Source organism: Tiliqua scincoides, chromosome 3 (genome assembly GCF_035046505.1).
Source record: "Tiliqua scincoides isolate rTilSci1 chromosome 3, rTilSci1.hap2, whole genome shotgun sequence".
Lineage (NCBI taxonomy): Eukaryota > Metazoa > Chordata > Lepidosauria > Squamata > Scincidae > Tiliqua > Tiliqua scincoides.
In genome coordinates, this window is record NC_089823.1 from 164,720,451 (window position 1) to 164,741,969 (window position 21,519).

The window sequence follows — 21,519 nt, forward strand, 5'->3', positions numbered from 1 at the left end:
AGAATTTCATTCTTCGGATGCAAGCACCTTGACTCCAGTATTCAAGCAGCCTAACTTCAGACAGTGATGGAATTTGGAGCAGAGTGTCCACTGACAACTTCAACATGCAGGTAGACTAAACAGAGTTTGCGGAGTATAAAAACCACAACAAGCTCCTTGGAGGATGGACAGAATATATGTTTGCAAAGTGTTTATATGGAAGCTACAGTTGGAGAAACTTTCTATTCTATACGAAACCCTTAAAAGGCACGGGAGACCTCTCAGGTCTGGGGCTTGTCAACCATAGTTAAAAAGGAACGATATGCCTATGGGTCTGGTCCATCATATTTTTTATATCTGCAAAGTACATGACTATGAATACATACAAGACATGAATTCATACCCATAGTCAGAGCTTCAGCTGTATTTTCCAGATAACTGCCAAATGCAAACTCTTCTTGGACAAGATGCACCACTTCCTTCAAGTAAACGTCATTTACCTCATCATTCTTGGGAGAGGTTTTTAGGCTGAATGAACAAGGAGGATTCTGGTTCACAGATGCACGCAATGTGTGATCTTTTAAAGAAGCATTATGCTCTGAACAAAAAGGAAGGGATAGATTCCTTTCAGAAGTCATTGTCTGAGTCTCTTTGCTAGTCGTCATTGCCGATTCAGTATTCCTATCGACTTTACTATCTCCACATTCATTTTGTCCAGTATTTTGTAGAGTTTTTCCACTGCTGTAGTTCACTACAGCATCTGAAAGGAGGACTTGCAAACTAGGACAACAACTATAAGCAGCCCTTGAGTGAAGAGGTTTATTTGGTATTTGTTCTGATACGGCTATCTGCACTGGAACAAGAGTTAACACCCTTGTCTCTGGGTCCTGCTTCAAAAGAAAGTTATTTATAAAAGCCATAGTAGGTGACAAAGTACAGTGGGAAACATTTGAGGTAGCTGGTACTGAAGTACACTTCTCTCGAGAGTCACACAATGAATCAGAAATTAACGGTAACTGAGTCACGGATGAACTAGTTTTGTCCGGATGTTGCTCTTTTAGAGTAGTATGAAGTGATGTTTTTGATCCTTGCTGATCCTGCTCCAGAATATCAGAGGACATACATACAGTTGGCATTCCAGAATCCTCATCAGTCTGGTCTTCAACATCAACACTTAAAAGTGTTGCATTTTTGCTGTCCATAGGTACTACCCTCTCCATAGTAGTTTCACATTTTTGAGATACGGACACAATGGTATCTCTGAAAAATAAAAAAGATCGACTGAATAAATTTTTACAATAAAACAGCAATACAAATATGAAACTTCTACTAAGCATGCATTTTATTTTACATTGTGTCATGAAATAGTTTCATCAGTAGGACACTCCCACTGCCCCATCCACTCTGATAATATATGCCACATCATTTCACATGTAGATACCATCCCGTGTATCCCTGGGGGCTGGGGGATAAGAATAGGCCCTCAGTTTGGCTGTACTTGTCGTAAGAGGCGACTAAACAGCCACCAGGTAGATGGGACTTGTCAGCCTGGGAAGGCAGCTCATCTGAGAGAAGGAAAACTCTGATCCCAAACCTCCACTGCCTCGTGGCTACATCCAGTTATGGAAAAGGCTTCAGGAGTCAACCTCGAGGCAAAATCCGGAGCCGAAGTCCCTGAGGCAGTTCATGGCTGAACACAGTCACGTTCTGGCAACTCCTGTGACACTGCTGGAATCAACCGTATTGGCTTCTGCCTTTCCATTGGACCATTTCAGCGACATGGAGAGGGCAGATTTGCTGTATGGATAACAGTCTATCCTCCATATCTACTTTACCCAGGCTTTGTGCACTGGAGAGGACTTTCTGTTCCAGAACCACCATTCAGAGTGCGATACCATAGCCTTCCGAGACTGAAGGATGCCAACAACCATCCCATGTTTTATATTCCACTGAAAGACCTTTTTGTAGCAACTTGTCTTTTAGCTATAGCTACCCACATATTCACTCTCTTCCACTCAGTACTCCTATTTTATTGCTTCTTTTTGGTAGAGACCTTCTTTACTTTCTCCTCTTATTCCCTTCTATGCCATTGAAACCCAACCTTCACTTCCTAAGGCTGCAATCCTAACCACAATTTCCAGAGAATAAGCCCCACTGAACAAAACAGGACTTACTTCTGAGTAGACCTGGTTAGGATTGTGTCCTAAGACATATGGGAAAATTACAATGCACATTGTGCATACATAAGAAGGTTTGCAGCAAGAAAGGGTCTTTTTGTTGTAACAAAAAAGTTTCATTCCAGTCAAGAAGAAAATGCAGAACAAACCTAAGCTACCTCACATCAAAAGCAGCATACTGCTACCCTAATGTCAGAAATGTATACATACTTTTTAATATCTGCATTTTGATGCAGAATAATAGGCTTAAAGTGCGTTGCTGGAGAGGTGAAAGCAGTAGGCAACATGGCACTTTCTTTGTTCAAAGATGGCTGGTATGGGACTGGTCCTTTCACTGCTATCAGTTTACCTTCATTGTGAGTCGGTAAAAAACCTGAATATGCAAACAGAATGAATAGAAAGACAAAAAAGACAGAAACATGTGCATTTAAAATGTTAAGGAAAGGCGAATAACTACTGACAAGAAAAGTATGATCGCATGACTAGATAACTTATATAACAGTATTATCACAAGGTTAAAATGTAAGAATAGGAATACCAAGCTGTCTACAGAAGTACTTACCTAAGTTATCATCCACTGCATTTCTTTCACTTGCAAAATCAAAAGGAAAGTCTTTGTGAAAAGAATCTAATTCTTCTTTCAAAACCTATCAGTAAATGAGTGAAAACGAGCATTAATTAGGAGGTTAAAATTAAAAAAAAAAAAACCACTAAAATCAAGACAAACTTTATTTGCAGAATTTAGATTTTCTCTGCTTTGTTCTGGAAGCTCAATGCCCTTTATAATGCTAACAATATTTCATGGAGGTCAAAAAAGGAAAAGCCAAAGGAGTGAAATCTTTAAGCCAAATGTCATGTCTATTTCTAGACCAATCATAATTTTTTCCCTCTCCTCTAAGTGATTGTTGAAACTACTTAGCATAATTATCAAGATTTTATGCACATATTTGCTGGCAGGAAAGTGCCACATGGTTTTAGTCCCATTCTTGCCATACATAAAAAAAACAACAAATGCATCAGAAATAAAGGAAGCGTGGAATGTGCCATTTAAATGTTAGCTTTTCAAAATTCAAGATAAGAGAAAAATCAAGCTATATGAATAATTATGGGTCACTGAACACTTATTGTACTTGGTTTGAGCCTTTAAATCCATTATTTGGGTCCACGTTATCCGAAAGACAGCCAGCCTCCTTCCATACATTCCAGACTGCCCTCTGAGGGGGTTCTTCTACAAGTGCCGCCTCTGTCCCAAGTGAGAGGGATGGCAGCTCCAGGGCAAGCCTTCTTTGTAGTGGCACCACAACTATGGAATTCCCTTCCACAGGAATTGAGAACTATTCCCTTCCTCATAGCTTTTCGACAAGGGCTCATACATACATGTTTCATCTGGCATTTGATTGCTGAGTGGATATATACCCTTTATGCCTCCGAAATACTGCTGTGACTTGACTGCTTCCCTGGACTAATTTGTTCCCCATTGGCTCAACAATATTTGTTAGATTTTGCTCTGTTTTGGTTTGTGTTTCACTATGGAATGTTAAAATTAATGTTTTAGTGTTTTGTTTGATGTTTTTCTTTTTACCTGTTGCGATACTGTGTACTTTATTAAAAAGCTTTGTAAGCCACCTTGGGCATTTGCTTTGGCATGGGAAAAGCAGGATATGATATTAATTTATTTATTAAATAAGCAAGCAAGCTGACAAAATGGCCCACAGGAAGGTCTAAGGCAGGGGCATCAAACTCATTTCATACAGTAGGTTGAACAGCATTCACAAAGTCCGATGAGGTTCAGAAGTGATGTCATTAAGCAGGAAGTGATGTCATTAAACAGTTCATAACCAAAAATAAGCACTTTTTCTCAATTAGGAACTAATTAGCTGCAAATGACAGAGGAGAAAATATGCAAATCTTGATCATATTTCAAATTATGGGAGAGCCCAAAAATAAGCACTTTTTCAATTAGGAACTAATTAGCTGCAAATGACAGAGGAGAAAATATGCAAATCTTGATCATATTTTCATGTGGGCTGCCCTTTCAGCAGTAACACCTCAGCACTGCTCAGCAGCTGAGAGCTTGAGGGTTGGATAATAAGCTTCTGCGGGCCGCATCTGGCCCCTGGGCCTTATGTTTGACACCCCTGGTCTAAGGTATCTCAATATCAATGAAGGCATTAAATTAATAACATATAAAAGGTTAAGAATCTCCTGGCCATTTTCCAGTGTGCTTCAATTCTGCAGTTGGTAAACAGGAAAAAGAAAATGTGGAGGTTAGTGCTAGTTCTCCAGGGCCCTCCTTCCTCCACATTCCTGCCATTTTCAAAAAAGTCATTTAAGCAGGGGAGCCACTACCCAGGTGAACCAGACTCTTTCTGCTCTAAAAAGTACCCTTATTTGAGCAAAGCATAATGTTATGAGACTCCTGGGTTTTTAACTAATGGAGCTTGAACGTTAGAACCAGTGCTGACCTAATGAATTCAGAAAGTTGCAAACTGTCAGCTTCCAACACTATAGATTCAACAGCCTTATTCATGTCTAGCAGTTATCATACGGTAGAGAGCACACGGAAGGATGGCAACATTTATGTTGTTCAAGAATATGTTCAGAAGAAATAACTAATGCTTCAATCCTATTTGGATTCTGCATCAGTGGCACAGGTTGGTCCATCATATCCTAACTCCATATTCTAAGCAACATCACTCTGATGGTGCACTAATGCCAACGCAACAAGGGCCATATGCTAAGCTTCCCAGTAACAGCCCCAGCACCAATGGAAACACCGACACAGCCCATTATTCATGGAGCGGAATCCTGATATCAGCCTATCCTCACGTGTCAATGGTGCAACATCCATGTGACATTGCTGTGACATCTGTGTTATACTGATGGCCAGAGAAGTGTCGCCAGGGTAAATAAAGCAGGGTATGGGAGGCAGTGTGGGACCAATGAGTGGCCAATGCTGGGGGGGATGATGACATCCAGCTGTCAGTCACTAAAAATGAGCAACAGCAACAGGCACAGCCTCCAACCACAGGGAGATGTCCCAAAAACATCTCTCTCACACACACATGCAACACGACAAATGTACGCCACAGCATGCCCAACTCATGCAGAAGTTACAGTGGCATAAACAGCAAAGGGGGAAAAAAAACAAATAACTTCAAGGAGCTTCTGAACCTAGAGTTCAAGTACCCTCATTCCACTCACACAAACTCATGCATCCAAGGAGTACCTTATGAGCAGAGCAAGGGTAGAAAGTTAGCTCCCCCTTGGAAGAAGGCAGCCACCTGAAACAAACACACAGGTTTTTCCATGGCAAGCATTTGAGACCGTGGGGAGACATCTATCAACTGGAGGAGACCCTTATGTCAAGGAGGGACCAGAACAAGTCACTAGGGAAACCCAAGAGTACACAAGCAAAGCTGGGTGCTAGTAGCTCATTCAAAAAAGTCGTAAACGGGGAAACCATGCAAGTTGGGTTTGGGCCCAATCAAGAGACTTGCCCTAACTAGCAAGGCACTCAGCTTTTGCATAACTGGCCAGATACAAAACAGAAACAGATACAAAAGAAGAGGTGGGGCAGTTCTATAACCCACACCAGCTACTCCATAAAGCTGCTCTCTAATTGCCCAGCCACAGGAGGAAACACATAGAGTACCTCATCTGGCATTACCACACAGGCACGCCTGGCTGGGAGGCTGTAGTACATGGACCGGTCAGAGAGCACTGCATGGGCAAGTTATTGAGCAAGCTGAGAACATAGGGTTACTCTTTCAACCGTGTCCAGACAGCCACACCCATACACTTCTCATGCCCTCTGCTTCATTGCTGGCGCCTGCTGGCATGGCTGTCATTCCGCCCTGTCCCATCACTACCAGCCTATATGCAGAGGGCTCAAGATCACCGAGGAGCGCCACCCCTCAGAGCTCACAATGTCATGGAGTGAGGATCCTACAGATCCTGAGAACAGAGAGGGCCTTCCCTGCAGTGTCCCACCCTGAGGCAAGAATAACTAGAGTGGGAAGAAAGGATCCAAACCTGCTAACAAAGAGACAGCAAGTACGATGAGGTCAAAATTTTTATTAAACGGTATAAAGCAGTATCTGAAAAAGAGTTTGCTCATTTCCTCCAAGCAGGGCTGCACCAGTTGGTTCCCTGTCTGCCATGGAGTAGGCAAAACCACAGGAGCCTGACTGGAACAAGCAGGCCAGCAAACTGGTCAGGCAGCGACCAGGCTCACACTGGTCACTACAGGCAAGCAGGCAGGAGGCTTCTCGTGGAATCTGTATACAGTAGTGTCTTTGCCTGTGGGACAGCTGCCTGTGGGGACCAAGGAGAAACACTGAGTACATGACAAGGAATAGGCAGCAGCATTAGTCACACCTGTTCCCTGGCTTGAGATGTATATGTAGTATTTGTGAGGGAGAATGGTGCCACTAGAGTGCACATGTTCTGTGTTGCCCTAGGGAGCAAGAACACCATGGCTTGGAACATTATTTTTCTTTTGGGGGAGGGGGAGGGCTGCAGCAGAACCCTGTAGAAGACCATGTTCAAGTTCCTGTGGCAACAGTGTAGCCCTGAAAAACAAAAGGGATTCAGGTGAGCATTTGGACACATAGCCCTCATTCACCAAAAGGGAACAGACACTCTGCTCTTAGATGTTGCAAAAAATGGGATGGTTAAGCAACACCTTTAATAGAAGAGACACATGTGATAATCCTGAAGGATCAAGAAAGGGAGGGTAGAGACATGAGACAGAGATGCAGCATCAGTGTCTGATGGCTTTGGATTTCCCCCTCCCTTCGCTTACCTGTGTTCAGTGCACTGTCCTTGCTTCCCTGTTGGGGTGGTGAGGTCGAGATTACAGCTGGGCGCTTATGTGTGGAGACCTCCAGGGCAGGATACCTGCAATAAGAATTCTGAGAAGAAAAAAAACGTAACACAATATCTTGGCATAGATGTTGCAAGGGGCAATAAATGTGTGCAAAGTGCTTCTTATGTGTGCAATGTGCCCTTTACCATGATTCCTATCATCATAACTGCCCTTTGAGAGACCGGAGAGGTTTAGTTCCATACTGCACTTCTTCTCATCTGAAATGTAATCTGCCTGGCCTGTAGTCATTATGATTGGCTGCCAAATGTATTCTGTATCCTATGCTCCACCATAGGAAAGGAGGCAGGGCAGGGAAGGTGGCAGGAGGTGCAATTTTCTGATTGTTTTTCATCCTCTGTTGTTCCTTGTGAGTTTATTCCTCCCTTTGCCTGCTTTGTCATTCGCATAGTTTTTACAAGGTAAAGGGCTCCTGGAACGTTCCAAGTGGCTACACCTTGCTCATATCTTACCTATCCCTTCAGAGCACTGGCGTAAGTTAGGAACGGAGTGTCCTTACAGAAAAAGTTGAGCACCTCACTCGAGCCAAAGCCTCTTTCTGGGAGGCACAGCAGTTGCTGAGGGGCACCACAAAATTACCATTGACACCCCCCCAGAAAGTACCTTAGGCTCTCTCACCTCACTTTCCAGGTTTTTTTTCCTTTTGCCCACTTCCCCCCATTCCCTAAAACTATCACCAGGAACTTGTGAAATCTCAGCTGCATGACTCACCTTTGTGTCAATGTTCTTGAGATACCATCACAGCAGATATAAGAAAAATATAATTTTAAAAAATACTGTCTAGAGCAGCAGTATTCAAACAGGATGCACTTCTAGAGAACACTTCCACATTAGCCCATCTATCATACAGTCCTTTGCACATTGCTGTAGATTCTGGGGCACATGAATATAAGGTACACTGTTCTAACTCAGACCACTGGTTCATCCAGCAGCAGCAATTTAAGGTTTCAGATAGGGGTCTTCAAGCGCCACTAACCAAGTGAAAGTTATCCAAGTTAGCTTGAGAAGTCAGGAGTTTTGTGTCAATGTTTGTGTCAATATTCTTGAGATACCATCATGGCAGATAAAAGAAAAATATAAACTGCTGTTGTCTTCCTCCCTGTGCACAGTTATGTCACTTTAATAAGTTTGTATTCCCTTTTCCAGTTCCAGTGTGTGTGCCATGCCTCTGAGAGAGTGTTTATTTGCTCTATTTTTAAACTTTATTAGTAGGAGACCAGAATCTTTTCTTCAGTCTCCCTTTTTTACGAGCTCCTTAATCAATCTATCAGGTGGACAAAACACACACTCACCGGTAGACTACGTTTCTCTCCTTTTTATCCGGACGGAGATATCTGTTAAGAGTATTACAAGGCAAGAAGCATGGTCCCTGCTGTGGATTACTTTTGTCCAAATAAATTGGCTTGGGTTACTCTTCATAGCACGTCTCTAAATTATAGAAAGCCAAGCTGCAGATGTACTTCAGCTTGGTTCCATCTTCTCTTAGCTTTAATCTCCCACTTTCTCCCTTCAGTGCACTCTGAACCCCTTTTCTTCCTTCCAGCCTCTTCACCCCCTGAGTAAGTTTCTGATCTCCATAAACGCTACATCCCTTTGTAAGCATTTTGCCTTCCCACACATCTTTCTCCTCCTCCATTTAGTGTCTGCACATTCACAAGCCCTTGCTAAATAGCTAGCCTTTCCCCTGCACTTCTATTCTCCCCAGTAACTGGATTTGCTTTGGTTTTAGTTGTACAAAAGTGGGGGTGGTTAGACATTTTAAAACATCATTGGTTTATTTTGTTGAATTTTTGACTTTCTGTCTTATTGTACAGTTATCTCACAATATACTTTTCTTCACGTCAATACTATATTTTTTCTTAGTATTTAATAAGTATCCATTGCATGCACATACACCCAGAGCCAGAAGTAGACTGCAGCTTAAGATATATTTTTGACCCGCAAGATTATTTCTGACTTTTCTCAGTCAATGCCATGTCCAACAAGCTCACAAGGTACAACATTCTATAAGCCCTGGTTGCTACTACCAAGCATAAACTAGAAAGAGAATGTCTGGCTCTCACAGCACAAGTACTGCTACTATACATCTGCACAGAGACCTTGACCAGCCTACAATGACAGAGGTCAGTGGTTCCCAAACCTTTTAGCACAGGGACCCAATTTTTAAAACAAAATTCTATTGGGAACCACCTAACTTTATGAGACTCAAAAAAAAAAAAAGTTTCATTTTACCAGCCACTCAAGCTTCTGTTTTTATCCTTTTAACTATGAAGTGGAGGGGGGGGGGAGACCACCTTCTGGAGCATTTGTTGAGCTCCATGTTCATTGGATCAGAACCATTATGGTCGCCTAATATTCCTTTTCACCTGACCTTTGATAAGAGCTCAGGCAAGTCACCCACAAGCAAGTAAATACACATGTGCTGCTCAGTTTCATTTTCCATAGGACTCAATACATTTTCCTTGTCGGCTTCATGACCCACCAAAAATTGGGTTGCAACCCACTGGTACTACAAGTCTGCACAGAAGTAGCATGGCAGCAAAAGAATCACAGAAAAACTTGTTCCTCCATCAGCCACTGCATGGTGCTAGCGTCCGGGAGTTCATACTCTTCTTCAAAACAAATTTTGGTAGACAAGGACTTTGTGAAGACTTTGACACTTTTTCATGATTTGTTGCACAAAGATACTATCGTCAAGTGTTGCATGAAAAATACATAACTTAATGAAAAGTGCCAGCAGCCATAGCAACAGTGAAGACATACATGAAAACTACAATCTGTTTTCTTTTGGGGAATTATTATTTAATTTAAAAAGCTTATATATAACACCTTTTCCAATAAACTTGCACATTTTATTAGGAGCACAAAAAATGTTGGCTTGGCTTACAAGTCTACCATTATTTGTGGTTGCACACCCACCACCCCCACAGCCTTCTGGTACATGTTAGAAGCAGAGTTCTCTTTTATTTCTTCTCCATTCTCCAGAAAAAAAAAAATCAAACAATGAAGGTCTATACTTTGGAATCAGAGTATAATTTACTAATATTCATTTATTCTGGAAAAAAGTACAGATGCTCCCCTACTTACAAACATGGGAGGTTCCAAGGTTGTTACACTTACAAATCCAACATCACTATTTTGTGTGATGTCTCCACCCTTTGCTGAGACATCATGCATGAACACTCCCTTCACCCAGTATGTGCCCCAATTAGCAAGACTGCTGGCAGCTGCCTTTTCGGCCTGGTCTCATGATACTTCATTGGCCACCATTGCTGGCGAAGAAATTGGAAGCCCTGACCAGCCACGGTCCTTTGTGGTTTTCATCAGAGCTTTCAGTCACACGCTGTACAGGCAATGGTCATTTGGCCATGCACATTTGTATCTTTGAAACTTCTTAAGATGAATGTTCATACACAGGGGAGCTTCTGTACCAACAATATAGCATAGAAGAATTTGCTGCAGCTCTTTCTATTTAAGAGTATCAAATTTACACATTTCAGAGAAGTGAGTTAATCTCTAACCATCAAAATTACCTGTACTATCTTTGGGACTCAAATGATCTACGACGTGTCGGACATTACACAATTAGCCCCTATATAAATATTATGTCCCATATATATAGGTGCTAATACCACAGCATTTAACGCATTTGAAACAAAACACAAACAGCACAGTTTAGGCACATACATATTGGACTTTGTGTGCAAGGTCCCATTCAAACATTACATACAACATGTGGATATCTGTTGACAGGGCTGTATGCAGAAGAAGCACTTCCACTGGGTGGGGCAGGCATGAGACTCTGCTGTATGTAGGCTTCATACACTTGTAGCCTTGACAAAACTAGGCCCAAATACAACAATGGTGTACAATCAATACTGAGAGGAGTGTTCTGTCATGATTTCAGAAAGGCATATCTTTTACTAAGCAAGAAGTCTGAAGTGTAGCTCATGACTAAGATCAGCTTTAAAATGGCACACATGACTTGTGCATGAACATCTGGTATTAGTGCTTCTGTAGAAAAAAGTCATCAGTCTGCTTCCGCTGATGTGGTACATAGTTTGTGAATAGCTTTCGTCAACAGTGAAAAAGGTTTTCCCCAGTTACTCACTGAATTTTACAAATCCCAATAACAATTCTTCTATTTTATTTAATCAAGACCTTCTAGAAGTAATATTTAGAATATCTAACAAGGTTGAACTGAAAGGAGAGAATACTGGAATTACTCTAGGAAAATACAAGTGAAGTTTGAACATACTTCACAGGAGTGAAAGCAAGTAGATAACAGACATACCTGAAAGGCAGATTTGGTCAAAATTGCTAGAACCTTCTTGCTGTGTATATTTTGTTCAAGCAGATAGCTATCACATGTCTGGAAACATGAAATATCATGTTCAATTATTAATACAAATGCCACTTAGGTGAGACAGAAGTATTTCCAAAATCAGAAAAAAAATTTGTAATTACTTTAATTTGGGAAGTTTCCTTTGCAGTACTATAAATCAGTCTGAAGTTACTATATTTCAATATTATTAAAAAAAAACCCACACATTTGCTCTCAAGGGGTCCATTAAGGCAGGAAGCATAGTATAATTTACCTTCTATTTAATTTGCGGTTGTTAAAAAAAATCTGAGATTCATCTTTGCTACCATTATAGTTCACAGGAATGAAACCCTTTTCAAAAATGAAATTGCTTAGTTTAATTCACCTTAATTGCGTCTGTCAGAGAAGGCCTGTCTTCTGACTTTCTTCTTGCCATATCCAGAAGAAAATTCTTCAGTTTCCTAGGCAACACCAGTTTGTGATCAGGTGGAAAATTATATTTTGCTGCTCTCCACAAAATTGCAGCAATACAGTAAATACAAACCTATTGGAAACAGCACAGTGAAAAAGCAAAGAAGTCACTGGACAACTCCCACTTAAACTGTCCTCTGATCTTAAATACATATACTTACAACCAGAATATTTCAGGTCACTGATAGAAGGTTAGCTATTCGCTAAAAGCACAAATCCACAAACGAATGTGGCTAACATTCTTACCAGCAGCAGACCATACCTGGGGTCAGAAACAGCACAGAATAAATATGGTCCTTTCTTTCTGATCACTGAAAACATACTACAAACACATATTAGCCACTGTTGGGATACTTCCACAACTAGTTTTAACAGTGACAGTAGCACAATAGCCCACCTGCATGTACAAGGAGAAAAGAGAGATTGCTTTTCTGCTGTTCATAGCTTCCTTTGGGTATTTTAAAACTGGCTAGACATGTACTGCTGGTTGGAAGACATTTGGCAGAGAAGTGTACAGTCTTCCATGCATTAAAGATAAAAACATTAAAAAAGAAAAGGAAAGGTGTCTACAATGGCATGGTCAGGGGTTGAGGAGGGAGTTTAATTCTCTCTCACTGGTATGTTTCCATGTTGCTTGCACAATCACACAGCATGTCACAACAATGAAAACATATTTTCTGAGGGACTCCCAGTGTACTACTGTGTAACTGGGAAATGAAACTGTAACCAAAAGCACTACCATGTGATGTGAAGCCAATGCACAACACACAGACATTACTGTACAAAAAAAGGTGATTGTACAGAATGGCTTCAGAAATGAACTTCAGCCTTTGACCACCATGAAGAAAGCCAATTAGCACTCACACCATTAACTGTTATCAACACAGAAGAGCAGCATCACCTCATTTTTGATGAACCATTTTTGCCTTTATGATCTGAGAATATAACTACTGAGAAAATAACCACAACACAATACTGTTCTGCTGCTTGCTCTTTCACCGGCATATGCAAGGGAAGACATCTGACTTGAAAAATTCTGAAGATGCAAGGACTGCCCTTGTCACTGTAGCATCACCTCCAAAAAATGAAGTCTAATGTCAGAGCCACAATTGTTTTATTCAAGCCAGAGGCTTAATAAAAGCAAATACCCTCAATTGTTCGTTGACTTGCACTCGACAGTAATTGAGAGGTTAGGGTTTTTAACACTGTGTTTCTGTTGTAAATGAACAAGCATGTTGTGAAAGGAGGCTCTGTAAATACAGCAAAAGATGGAGCTGTCTTGCAACAACAATCACTTATGTAGTAGACTAGAATATGTGACTTCTTTTCTTCAAAATTGCATTTGCATTTAAGGGGAAAAGCCATCTTTCTATCATAGGTCAATACCTTCTCAGTAACAAAATACTCTTCTGTTAGTTCAGGAGCCAAATAAAACATATCACAGGATCCTACGAACAAAAGAAAAATGTACAGTACTTATTTCAGCTTTGACAAAACCATTAAAATGGAGCGTAATAAAATTAGTGGGATGTATTTACCTCTGCTTTGGGGTGAAGTGAAGTGAACGCTTCCATCACTATTAATTAGCACAGAATCTAAACACAAATATGCTGGAAAAATGATAACAATATTAGAATTACTAAGAATCTTATGACTTAATATGTTGCTAGTATAAACATTGGTTGTAGGAATGCATAAGAGATTAAATTCATAGAAATTCTTCATTCATAGAAATTCTGAAATTAATAAAATTTGAGCTGCTTAGAGCAGTGGTTCTCAACATTTTTAGCACCAGGAACCACTCTTTAGAATGAATGACAATTTGTCGGAAGCCACTGGAAGTGATGTCATTAACCTGGAAGTGACATAATCAAGCAAGAAAATTTTTAGCAACCTTTATACTAAAATTGAATTAACTATCCACACTTACCTGAGAGTAAACCCCATTCACTATCATTGTCAAAAGCATATACATAGTAGGCTGTTAAAAGTACAGGTCTATAACATTTCCCCAAATGCAGTCACATACCATGGTAGCATCAAGCCTATTAAAAATAAAATACATACTGAAATGAATGAGGACCCACCTGAAATTTGTTTGTGACCCACCTAGTGGGTCCTGACTCACAGTTTGAGAAATGCTGGCTTAGAGCTTTGTGGAACAGATACTTTTTAGAAATTTAAATGATTGTAACATAATCAGCAAAAAAAGGAGAAAGAGAGAATATAAGCACTTCAAAGTAAACCTAAAAATTGCAGGCACTGTAAAATTGTGGAAGAGAAAGAAGAGAGAGAGAGAATTTAACTTACAGAAAGGGCTCTGTAAAATCGTGGCTTGATACATAGTATTATGACAAGAAAGGAACAAAGGTTTTAAAATTCAAGCTGTGATGCAGAAAGGAAAGGCAAGATAGAGGCAGTCAAAAACTTAGAGTTAAAATAGGTTTGTAACTTTAATAAAGAATGTGGCACATAAACAGGCTTTTACATAAGACCATTGCTGACTTTACATACAGAGCCCAAAACTTTGTGAACTTGCTCAAAGAGACTGACAAAAAGTTTCTCTGACAGCCTTAGATCAAACTTGAGCATTACATGAAGGATGACAAGCCTATTCATTTTGTGGGGAGAAGTAGGTGAAAAAGTAGACCCTAGCAGAGTAGCCACTAAGCTCTGATTAATATAACCAACCTGCACCAGTGGCCGTCCTGGTCCCTTTGCTGCACCAGGGCAAGCCTGGAAGTGCCCACCCCACCGGTTGTATCTGGAGGTTTTCCAGAAAAAGTTGGTATTCCAAAAGTTGTGCTTTTTGGCCCTCCAAAGGCCTTAGAAGACCTTCTGAGGGTTGGGAAGGCTGACCGCAGCCTCCCCAGCCCTCTGAACCTGACCAGAGCACAGCCCCGGTTGGGTTTGGAGGGCTTGCGGGCCCCAAAATAGACAGATTTGAACATCCACAGATTTTGATATTTGCGGGTGTTCCGGGAACAGAACACTGCGGATACCGAGGGCCACCCTATACGTCTATTTTTTTTTTAATTGGAAGTATCTTTTTAAGGCCTTCCAGAGGCATTAGAGGGCCTTTTGAAAGCTGGAGAGGCTATGGGTGGCCTCTCCAGCCCTCAGAAGACCTCCGGATGCTACCAATTTGGAGGCGGCATTTCCCTTAGAGCAATGCAGAACAGGGTGGCACAGCGGGGGGGGGGCAGTGGTGCTCTCCCAACTGTGCCACCTGGGCGCACTTGCACCTAGTGCTGGGAACACTAGGTACGCCAATGAACTGCACCATTCAGGACATTCTAGAACCATCCCCCCCTGAATCTATTTCCTATCTGCGTTGCCTCCCAGGCCCCATGACACACTCCTCTCCCATATCCTCCCTGGTCCTTTGCAAATTTGGGGCCAAGACATAGCCAATTGTTTGGAGTTGCTGAATATGTGCTGGGGGAAACGCTCTGCCTGACTAGGTCAAGTGATCTTTGTAAGGTCCCAGTTTTCACCTTGCAGAGTCTCCTGAATTCCAGCTACCAGCCCTAAAGTTTCACACAGTGAAGCCACCAACGACCTTTCCATTCAGTCTCTGCAACCATATATCTATTTGCAGACCCTGCCATGATGGGGAGGGGGCCTCTTTTGCTCACTTTAAATGCTCTCCAAGATATCAGTATCCTCATCTTCTCATCTATCTGAAGAAAATACCCCTATTTCACCTTTCTCCCTAGTACTCTAGTCCAACCCAAGGAGAAATGCGGAAAGGTAGAAAGTCAACAGAAGCTTTTTAAAACACATTAAAATAGCATATGGGGATGGGACACATTCAGAACTGCAACACATATCTATGGCCTTTTTTAAAAAAGAAAAAGAAAAAAAAAGATTGGGTCTGCACATGCATTTAAAGTATCATGTACTCTGGTCCACATCCTGGATTCAACACTGAATTTTTATCTATTAAAACAGTCTCAAGTGAACACTCATAATAGTGGGCATAACCTTGGAATACAAAGACATCCTAAATTGGAACCTATAATATACACTCAGATCATGAAATATTTTTCATCGTAAACTTTGCATAAGGTAGCTATGTAAGAACACCAAAACTCAGGATATTTCTCTTTCTTTTTGAAATTTGACAGCTTATAGAAAACAACTTTATAGCCATAATAAAAATGATAGGCAATGAATTATTGATTATAACAGTTTGTTGATAACCATGCTGTATTGATTTGCTTCTATGCCATTACACTCTTCACAGAGTGTTTAAAATTCATGCCTGAGGAAATCTATAAGGAACAGACTAATGTGCAAAAAAGGAAGCCAAGGAATATTCCAACTACAAAAACCAAAACTCCTGTAGGTTTTTGGTGTATTATTTTAGCTACACCTATATACCAGTCTTCCTCCCAGGAGTTCAGGGCACCTTACATAGTTCTTCCCCCTCTTCATTTTATCATCACAGATAGGATAAGAGATAGATTGGGCTGAGAAACAGGAACTGGTCCAAAGTCAACCAGTAAGCATCAGGGCTGAGTGAGGATCTGAACCCATGCTTCCCAGCTACACATTTGATGGTCCAACCATTACACCATATTAATGTTCTTACTGAACTACTTAATGCTAAGTTTATTTTTGTGCCATATTTCATGACAAGAACAAGTTTTAGGAGTGGTGTCACTTGAGTTTGTAGACCGCACCGGGTAACACTTTGAGGAGAGGGAGGGTGACACCACTAGCGGCCAAAATTGTGAAAACCTTGGTATTTACGAATACTATCATGATGATATATCATTTGATAGGTAACATCCTGCAGAATGTAATGAAACAAACTGTGTTGAATTATCTGTATCCTATCTAAAGCTAAGGCAAATGAACCAGAAAAATCACACCTTACATTAAAGAAGTGGATTTCCTTAACTCAAAACTGACCAATGAGAATGACTGTTCTGAGAGCCAATGAGGTGTTATTACGACACAGCAGGGAACCAATAAGGCAGTGGTTCTCAAACTCCTATAAGGGAGTTGGAAACCACCAAAGTAGGTGTGGGAGCGGGGCTAAGGCAGCAATGCGAGCCCCAAGATCACTCCGCTGCGGGGAACAGAAGAGGGGTTTTCCTATCCTTTACCAGCAGCGCCAGCCTTGGGGAGGGTAAGGGAAGCACCCATGAACACCTCTGCAGGGCTCTCCGAGCATCAGGAACTGCTAAAAAAAAATAGTGATCAGAACCCACTTTTGGTTTTAATCAGAAGTGGATTCTAATCTTTTTTTGAAACAGATTTTTTAAATCGTTCCTGTGGCTTGGGGAGCCCTGTGGAAGCATTTGTGGGGTTTTCCTCAGCCCTAGAGGCCAGCGCTGCTGGTAAAAGATGGGAAGACCCCCCCTGGGGTTTAAATCACTGCCTTCCCTTTCCTCGCCCCTTTACAAGGCACAGGCCGGTGCTTCCCAGGTTGGTGAGTCACGACCTTCCGGTTTCAGATCCACTGCAATAAGGTGTTAGTATGAGTCAGCTCTCATTTTCATGTCTCTCTCTCTCTCTCTCTCTCTCTCTCTCTTTAGCAAGCTGATCAAAATCTGCAATGGAAGGCCAGGTTGTTCCCCTCATGTGCCAATCCAATCTTTGCTCCCCAAGGTCCCAGCTAGCTGCACTTGTGTAAGGATGAAGCATGGCTTTGCCAAAATAATGAAATACTCAATTTAAAGAAAGCAGTGAAGGTCCTACCTGGATAATCTGCACAGGTTTCCAGGGTGAGCAAACATTCATAACATAAAGCCCAGAGCTCATAGTCTTTCAGTGGTTTACCATACTGGGTTAAGAGAAGTTTCAGAAAAATCCACTGAAAATAAAATGTTAAAGGATTTTTTAAAAAGCATTTCTCAAACCACACTTACTGGCAAAGAAGATACTAATTTAATTGAACAAGCGCCGATATAAGGGCAGCTGTTGCATTTGTACAGCCTTTCCTGCTTGATACGCTCCTCAGAGCTGTTCCCACCTAGAAATACTGCTTCCCTACAGCCCCTGTAAATTCCCTAAAATTTGAGCAATGCTTGGTCTGCTAAGAAACCAAACGATTCCAAACTGTCACTGCCGTCACCGCTCTTGGTCTGCCTCTTCCTCTGGACTGTTCCTTGCCTTGAGGCCTCCTTCTGGCTCACCTTCCCAGTGCCTCAGCAGAAACAACACTGTTGAAAGAGCGGCCCACATGATAATTGGGTTCCTTCAGCATCACCCTTTCAGCAGAGCCACTTTTGCATCACTTTATAGCTCAGCAGCTCAGAGTAGCTGGTGGTGGTCCTGGGAGAGCCTAATTATCACAGGGACCAGATAAAGGGCTTCCACGGACTGGATATGGCCCACATGCCTTATGTTTGTCATCCCTGCTCTAGAGAGTTCCTAACACAGTGAAAATAGTTAGTATTCTGCTCACCGCACCACAATGTCATATCTAGTGGCTATTTGCAGTCGCTTCTTTTGCATCTTTTAAAGTTGTGTGCCCTTTTGTGATAAGAAACCATTTATTTGATTGATTCATATATTGATTTATTTGATTCATAATTAATGAATTATGAATTCAAGATAATTCATATATTGATTTATTTGATTTCCCAAATCATTTGGGAACTTTTTGGTTAAAAATAGTACATAAATATTTTCAACAAGAAGATCATAAAGAGGTGTCCTATTTGAATATTGAATCTCCCCTCAGTGGCAACAATGCCTTCATGGGCCATAATAAAATCTCTGATGGTTGCTATTTGTATCCCTCAATCAACTTTAAATAGATTCACTCCTTAAGTACTTCTTAGGTGCTCCTAAAACCTCTAGTATGTGAGGTTAAAGCTAGAACAGCTTTTACAAACTCCCAATTCAGTCATGTGAAAGCAGCCAAAGATGGAGAGAATCTGAAATGGATAGCATTTTCAAGCAGGTCTAACAGGAGGGGTTAGCATGTTACAGCATGCAGGCAGGATTCAGTCCACCCCTTTAAATCATTGGGCCCAAGTGTCTAAAATGGGGAGTAGCTGGTGGCTCAGATGACAATTTAGAAGTGCACCAGTGCCACTGGAGAGAAGGAACGGGAGTGTGCAAAGGCAATGCTTTGATCAGGGGAAATTCTGAACTGCTGAATAGCTATTGCGGCAGCAGTGATAGCCTCTCACCCCTCCATTGCTACCTCCTGCCTGGGGTCATTGAGCAACCACTGAGGAGGTGAAGCCTCTTGGGACAGGAGCTCTGGCCCCTATGCAGAAGAATGTTGCCAACTCCTGCTTTAGAGCATGCTCTGTAGTTTTTAGAGTACACAAACGTTATCTAACAGTTTCAGTCTTCCATAGTTTTAAGGGTTTCCTAAGTGATTGAAACAAAGCACTAGAAAGCATATACAAGCTGTAGCTTCCTAGTATAAAAGCCTGAAAGTGGTGAGATATGAAGACTAGAATTATATAGGCTAGAGGAAAAGGATTTCCACTCACACTTGAGTTGACAAAGTGTTTATTTGTGAGTTGCAAAGAAAAAGCCAGTTTAAAACAAAAGTCTGAAGATACACTAGATCATGTCTACTTTGGCCCTTGGAACTAAATAAAAGATTTCTGCAAAAGCCATGCCTTTCAGAGACTCTGATTTAAATTACAGTTTTCACTAATTTGATTGCTACTAATTGCAGACCATTACTTATGGAAATTAACAAAGAGTTGAGGGCAACCAAAGCACTCAATAGTTAAGCTTTTCAGTCTCTAAAAATCACAGCTTCTTTAAGCTCATCCAGAAACACAAAGAGTACAAAATATCTGTTTGAAAAGAAATCTTACAAGGCAGATAAAATAACCTGAGTCCTTATACTTTATTGAACTACTTGAATAGAATTTCTTGTGTGTTAGCCAAAATCAGTAAAGAATATGTTCTTTATGCATCTTCTGACTTTTAATACAGTACTGAAGTGTGAGAGAGGGCAGAAGCAAAGTGAGCTGTATATTTATAATTCAAGCATGAGTAAAAGTGACAAGGCTGCATTACAGTAGCCACATGGAACCTGCTTCAAACTGCTCCACATGGAAACTGCATATTGCAAAGTAAGCCTCTCACATGGAGCCATTCACCACCATTGGGGCATTTTTTTCATAAACCTTTTTTGACACTTACGCTAGCATGCTGAAAAATCACTCAGTTGCAGAATACGGAAATTGCCATGAACTGATTGACATGTCACGTGGCTCTAGTTACAAGGAGCTAAGGACATGAATACCAACTGCAAATGAGTGAGTGAAGTTAATTTCTGCCAGCAGATTCCTGCCTTTTGTTTCTTCTCACAAAAATAGGATGCCATTTAATTCTATAGTACTACTTCAATCATATTATAATTGTACATCAAAGAGTCAAACACACACCTTGAAAGACTCAAACACATACCTCGTTTTAGAGCCTTTCTACTGAAAAAATGAATGAAAAATTGGCTCAACTAATCCCTGGCTCTCATTCTAGCACATACATACCAGTACAGTTTAAATCAATTACAACACTTTAAAGGGAGACAGCTTTACCCTCTACTGCCCATCATAATTAAGTTTTTTCTATTCCACACAAATTTATACAATTTTAAAATGCTTTGTTTCTACTACCTGCTCATTAGCCTTCATTTCTGACTCCCTGCCTCCAACTTGTTTATCTTCAATATAATAGTCTTTCATCTCAGTGTGATGCTGTTCTCCAGGTCTTAACAGGGTTGATCTACATCCATTTTCATGGGGTGGAGTAAATACTGTCGTCATCCGGCTAATTTGCAACAAGCAGCTTTCGTCTGATGTGGGAGAAGTTTCACCACAGCACTTCCATGCTTTATAATTGCCCAGCACTTCAGGGCCAGATTTTGGCTCTTCTGCACTATTTGGTATAGTACTATTGTCTGAAATTTCAGAAGGACTGTACTGAAGAAAATATGACTCTCTGTCATTACAGGTCAGCATGCGGTGTTGATAAACAGGGGATATCTTACTTCTCAAGCAACATTCTTCCAAATTAACATCTGGCTTCTGGAAACATTCTGCTATTAATCCAAGCCGATTATCATCATCACATTTAATTGAGTTGGCCTCTAAAGGAGAATGCTCATTATTACCGATGAGAGATAAGGATTTGGGGATTAACTGATGCTTCCCTGGTAGTAGCCCATTGTGCATTTTCAAAGGAAACCAAGTAGGAGGGTTGGTGTCAGATTCAGATGGCAGCTTTGGAAAGGTTTTTATTTTCCTCAAACAGTTGTTCAATACACCTCTCTCCAATTCAATTGTGTATGGCTTTGCATCTAACATGCTCTTCATGCACTCATTGCTATGCTTCATGTTGCCGTTTTCTCCCTTACATTCTGTAAGCTGAGTTGCATCACGCTGAGAACAAAATCTTTCATTCAACAGGTTAATTTCTTTTATATCATACTTTCTGTCATTCATAGTGTGCAGGCCAGAAGAATTTTTACCAATAGCAGCTGTCAAATCTTCCATTTCCAGAGAGGAAGTATCTTTTATGCAACTATTTCCCCCTGTATAATGTCCACAAGGTGAAATTCTCTCATAAGTCTTTCCATTCCACAAATTATCACAACTGCCTGGATTGTAAAATAGAGAGAGAGAGAGAGAGAGAGAGAGAGAGAGAGAGAGAGAGAGAGAGAGAGAGAGATTAAAAATATAAGAAAT

General features: G+C 41.0%; 1 protein-coding gene across 1 annotated transcript in view; it reads right to left on the bottom strand.

Moving 5' to 3' along the window:
• The window catches only part of KNDC1 (kinase non-catalytic C-lobe domain containing 1), a 95,254-nt gene that overhangs the window by 34,926 nt on the left and 38,809 nt on the right, over positions 1-21,519 (bottom strand). Inside the window, exons 6-15 of the mRNA XM_066621429.1 lie at positions 20,449-21,431; positions 17,552-17,666; positions 13,378-13,449; positions 13,226-13,287; positions 11,754-11,912; positions 11,339-11,416; positions 3,607-3,613; positions 2,719-2,793; positions 2,367-2,529; positions 383-1,239 (exon numbers count right to left, since the gene is read on the bottom strand). Coding sequence (XP_066477526.1) covers positions 383-1,239; positions 2,367-2,529; positions 2,719-2,793; positions 3,607-3,613; positions 11,339-11,416; positions 11,754-11,912; positions 13,226-13,287; positions 13,378-13,449; positions 17,552-17,666; positions 20,449-21,431 — 2,571 coding nt within the window. The remainder of the gene's footprint in view (positions 1-382; positions 1,240-2,366; positions 2,530-2,718; positions 2,794-3,606; positions 3,614-11,338; positions 11,417-11,753; positions 11,913-13,225; positions 13,288-13,377; positions 13,450-17,551; positions 17,667-20,448; positions 21,432-21,519) is intronic.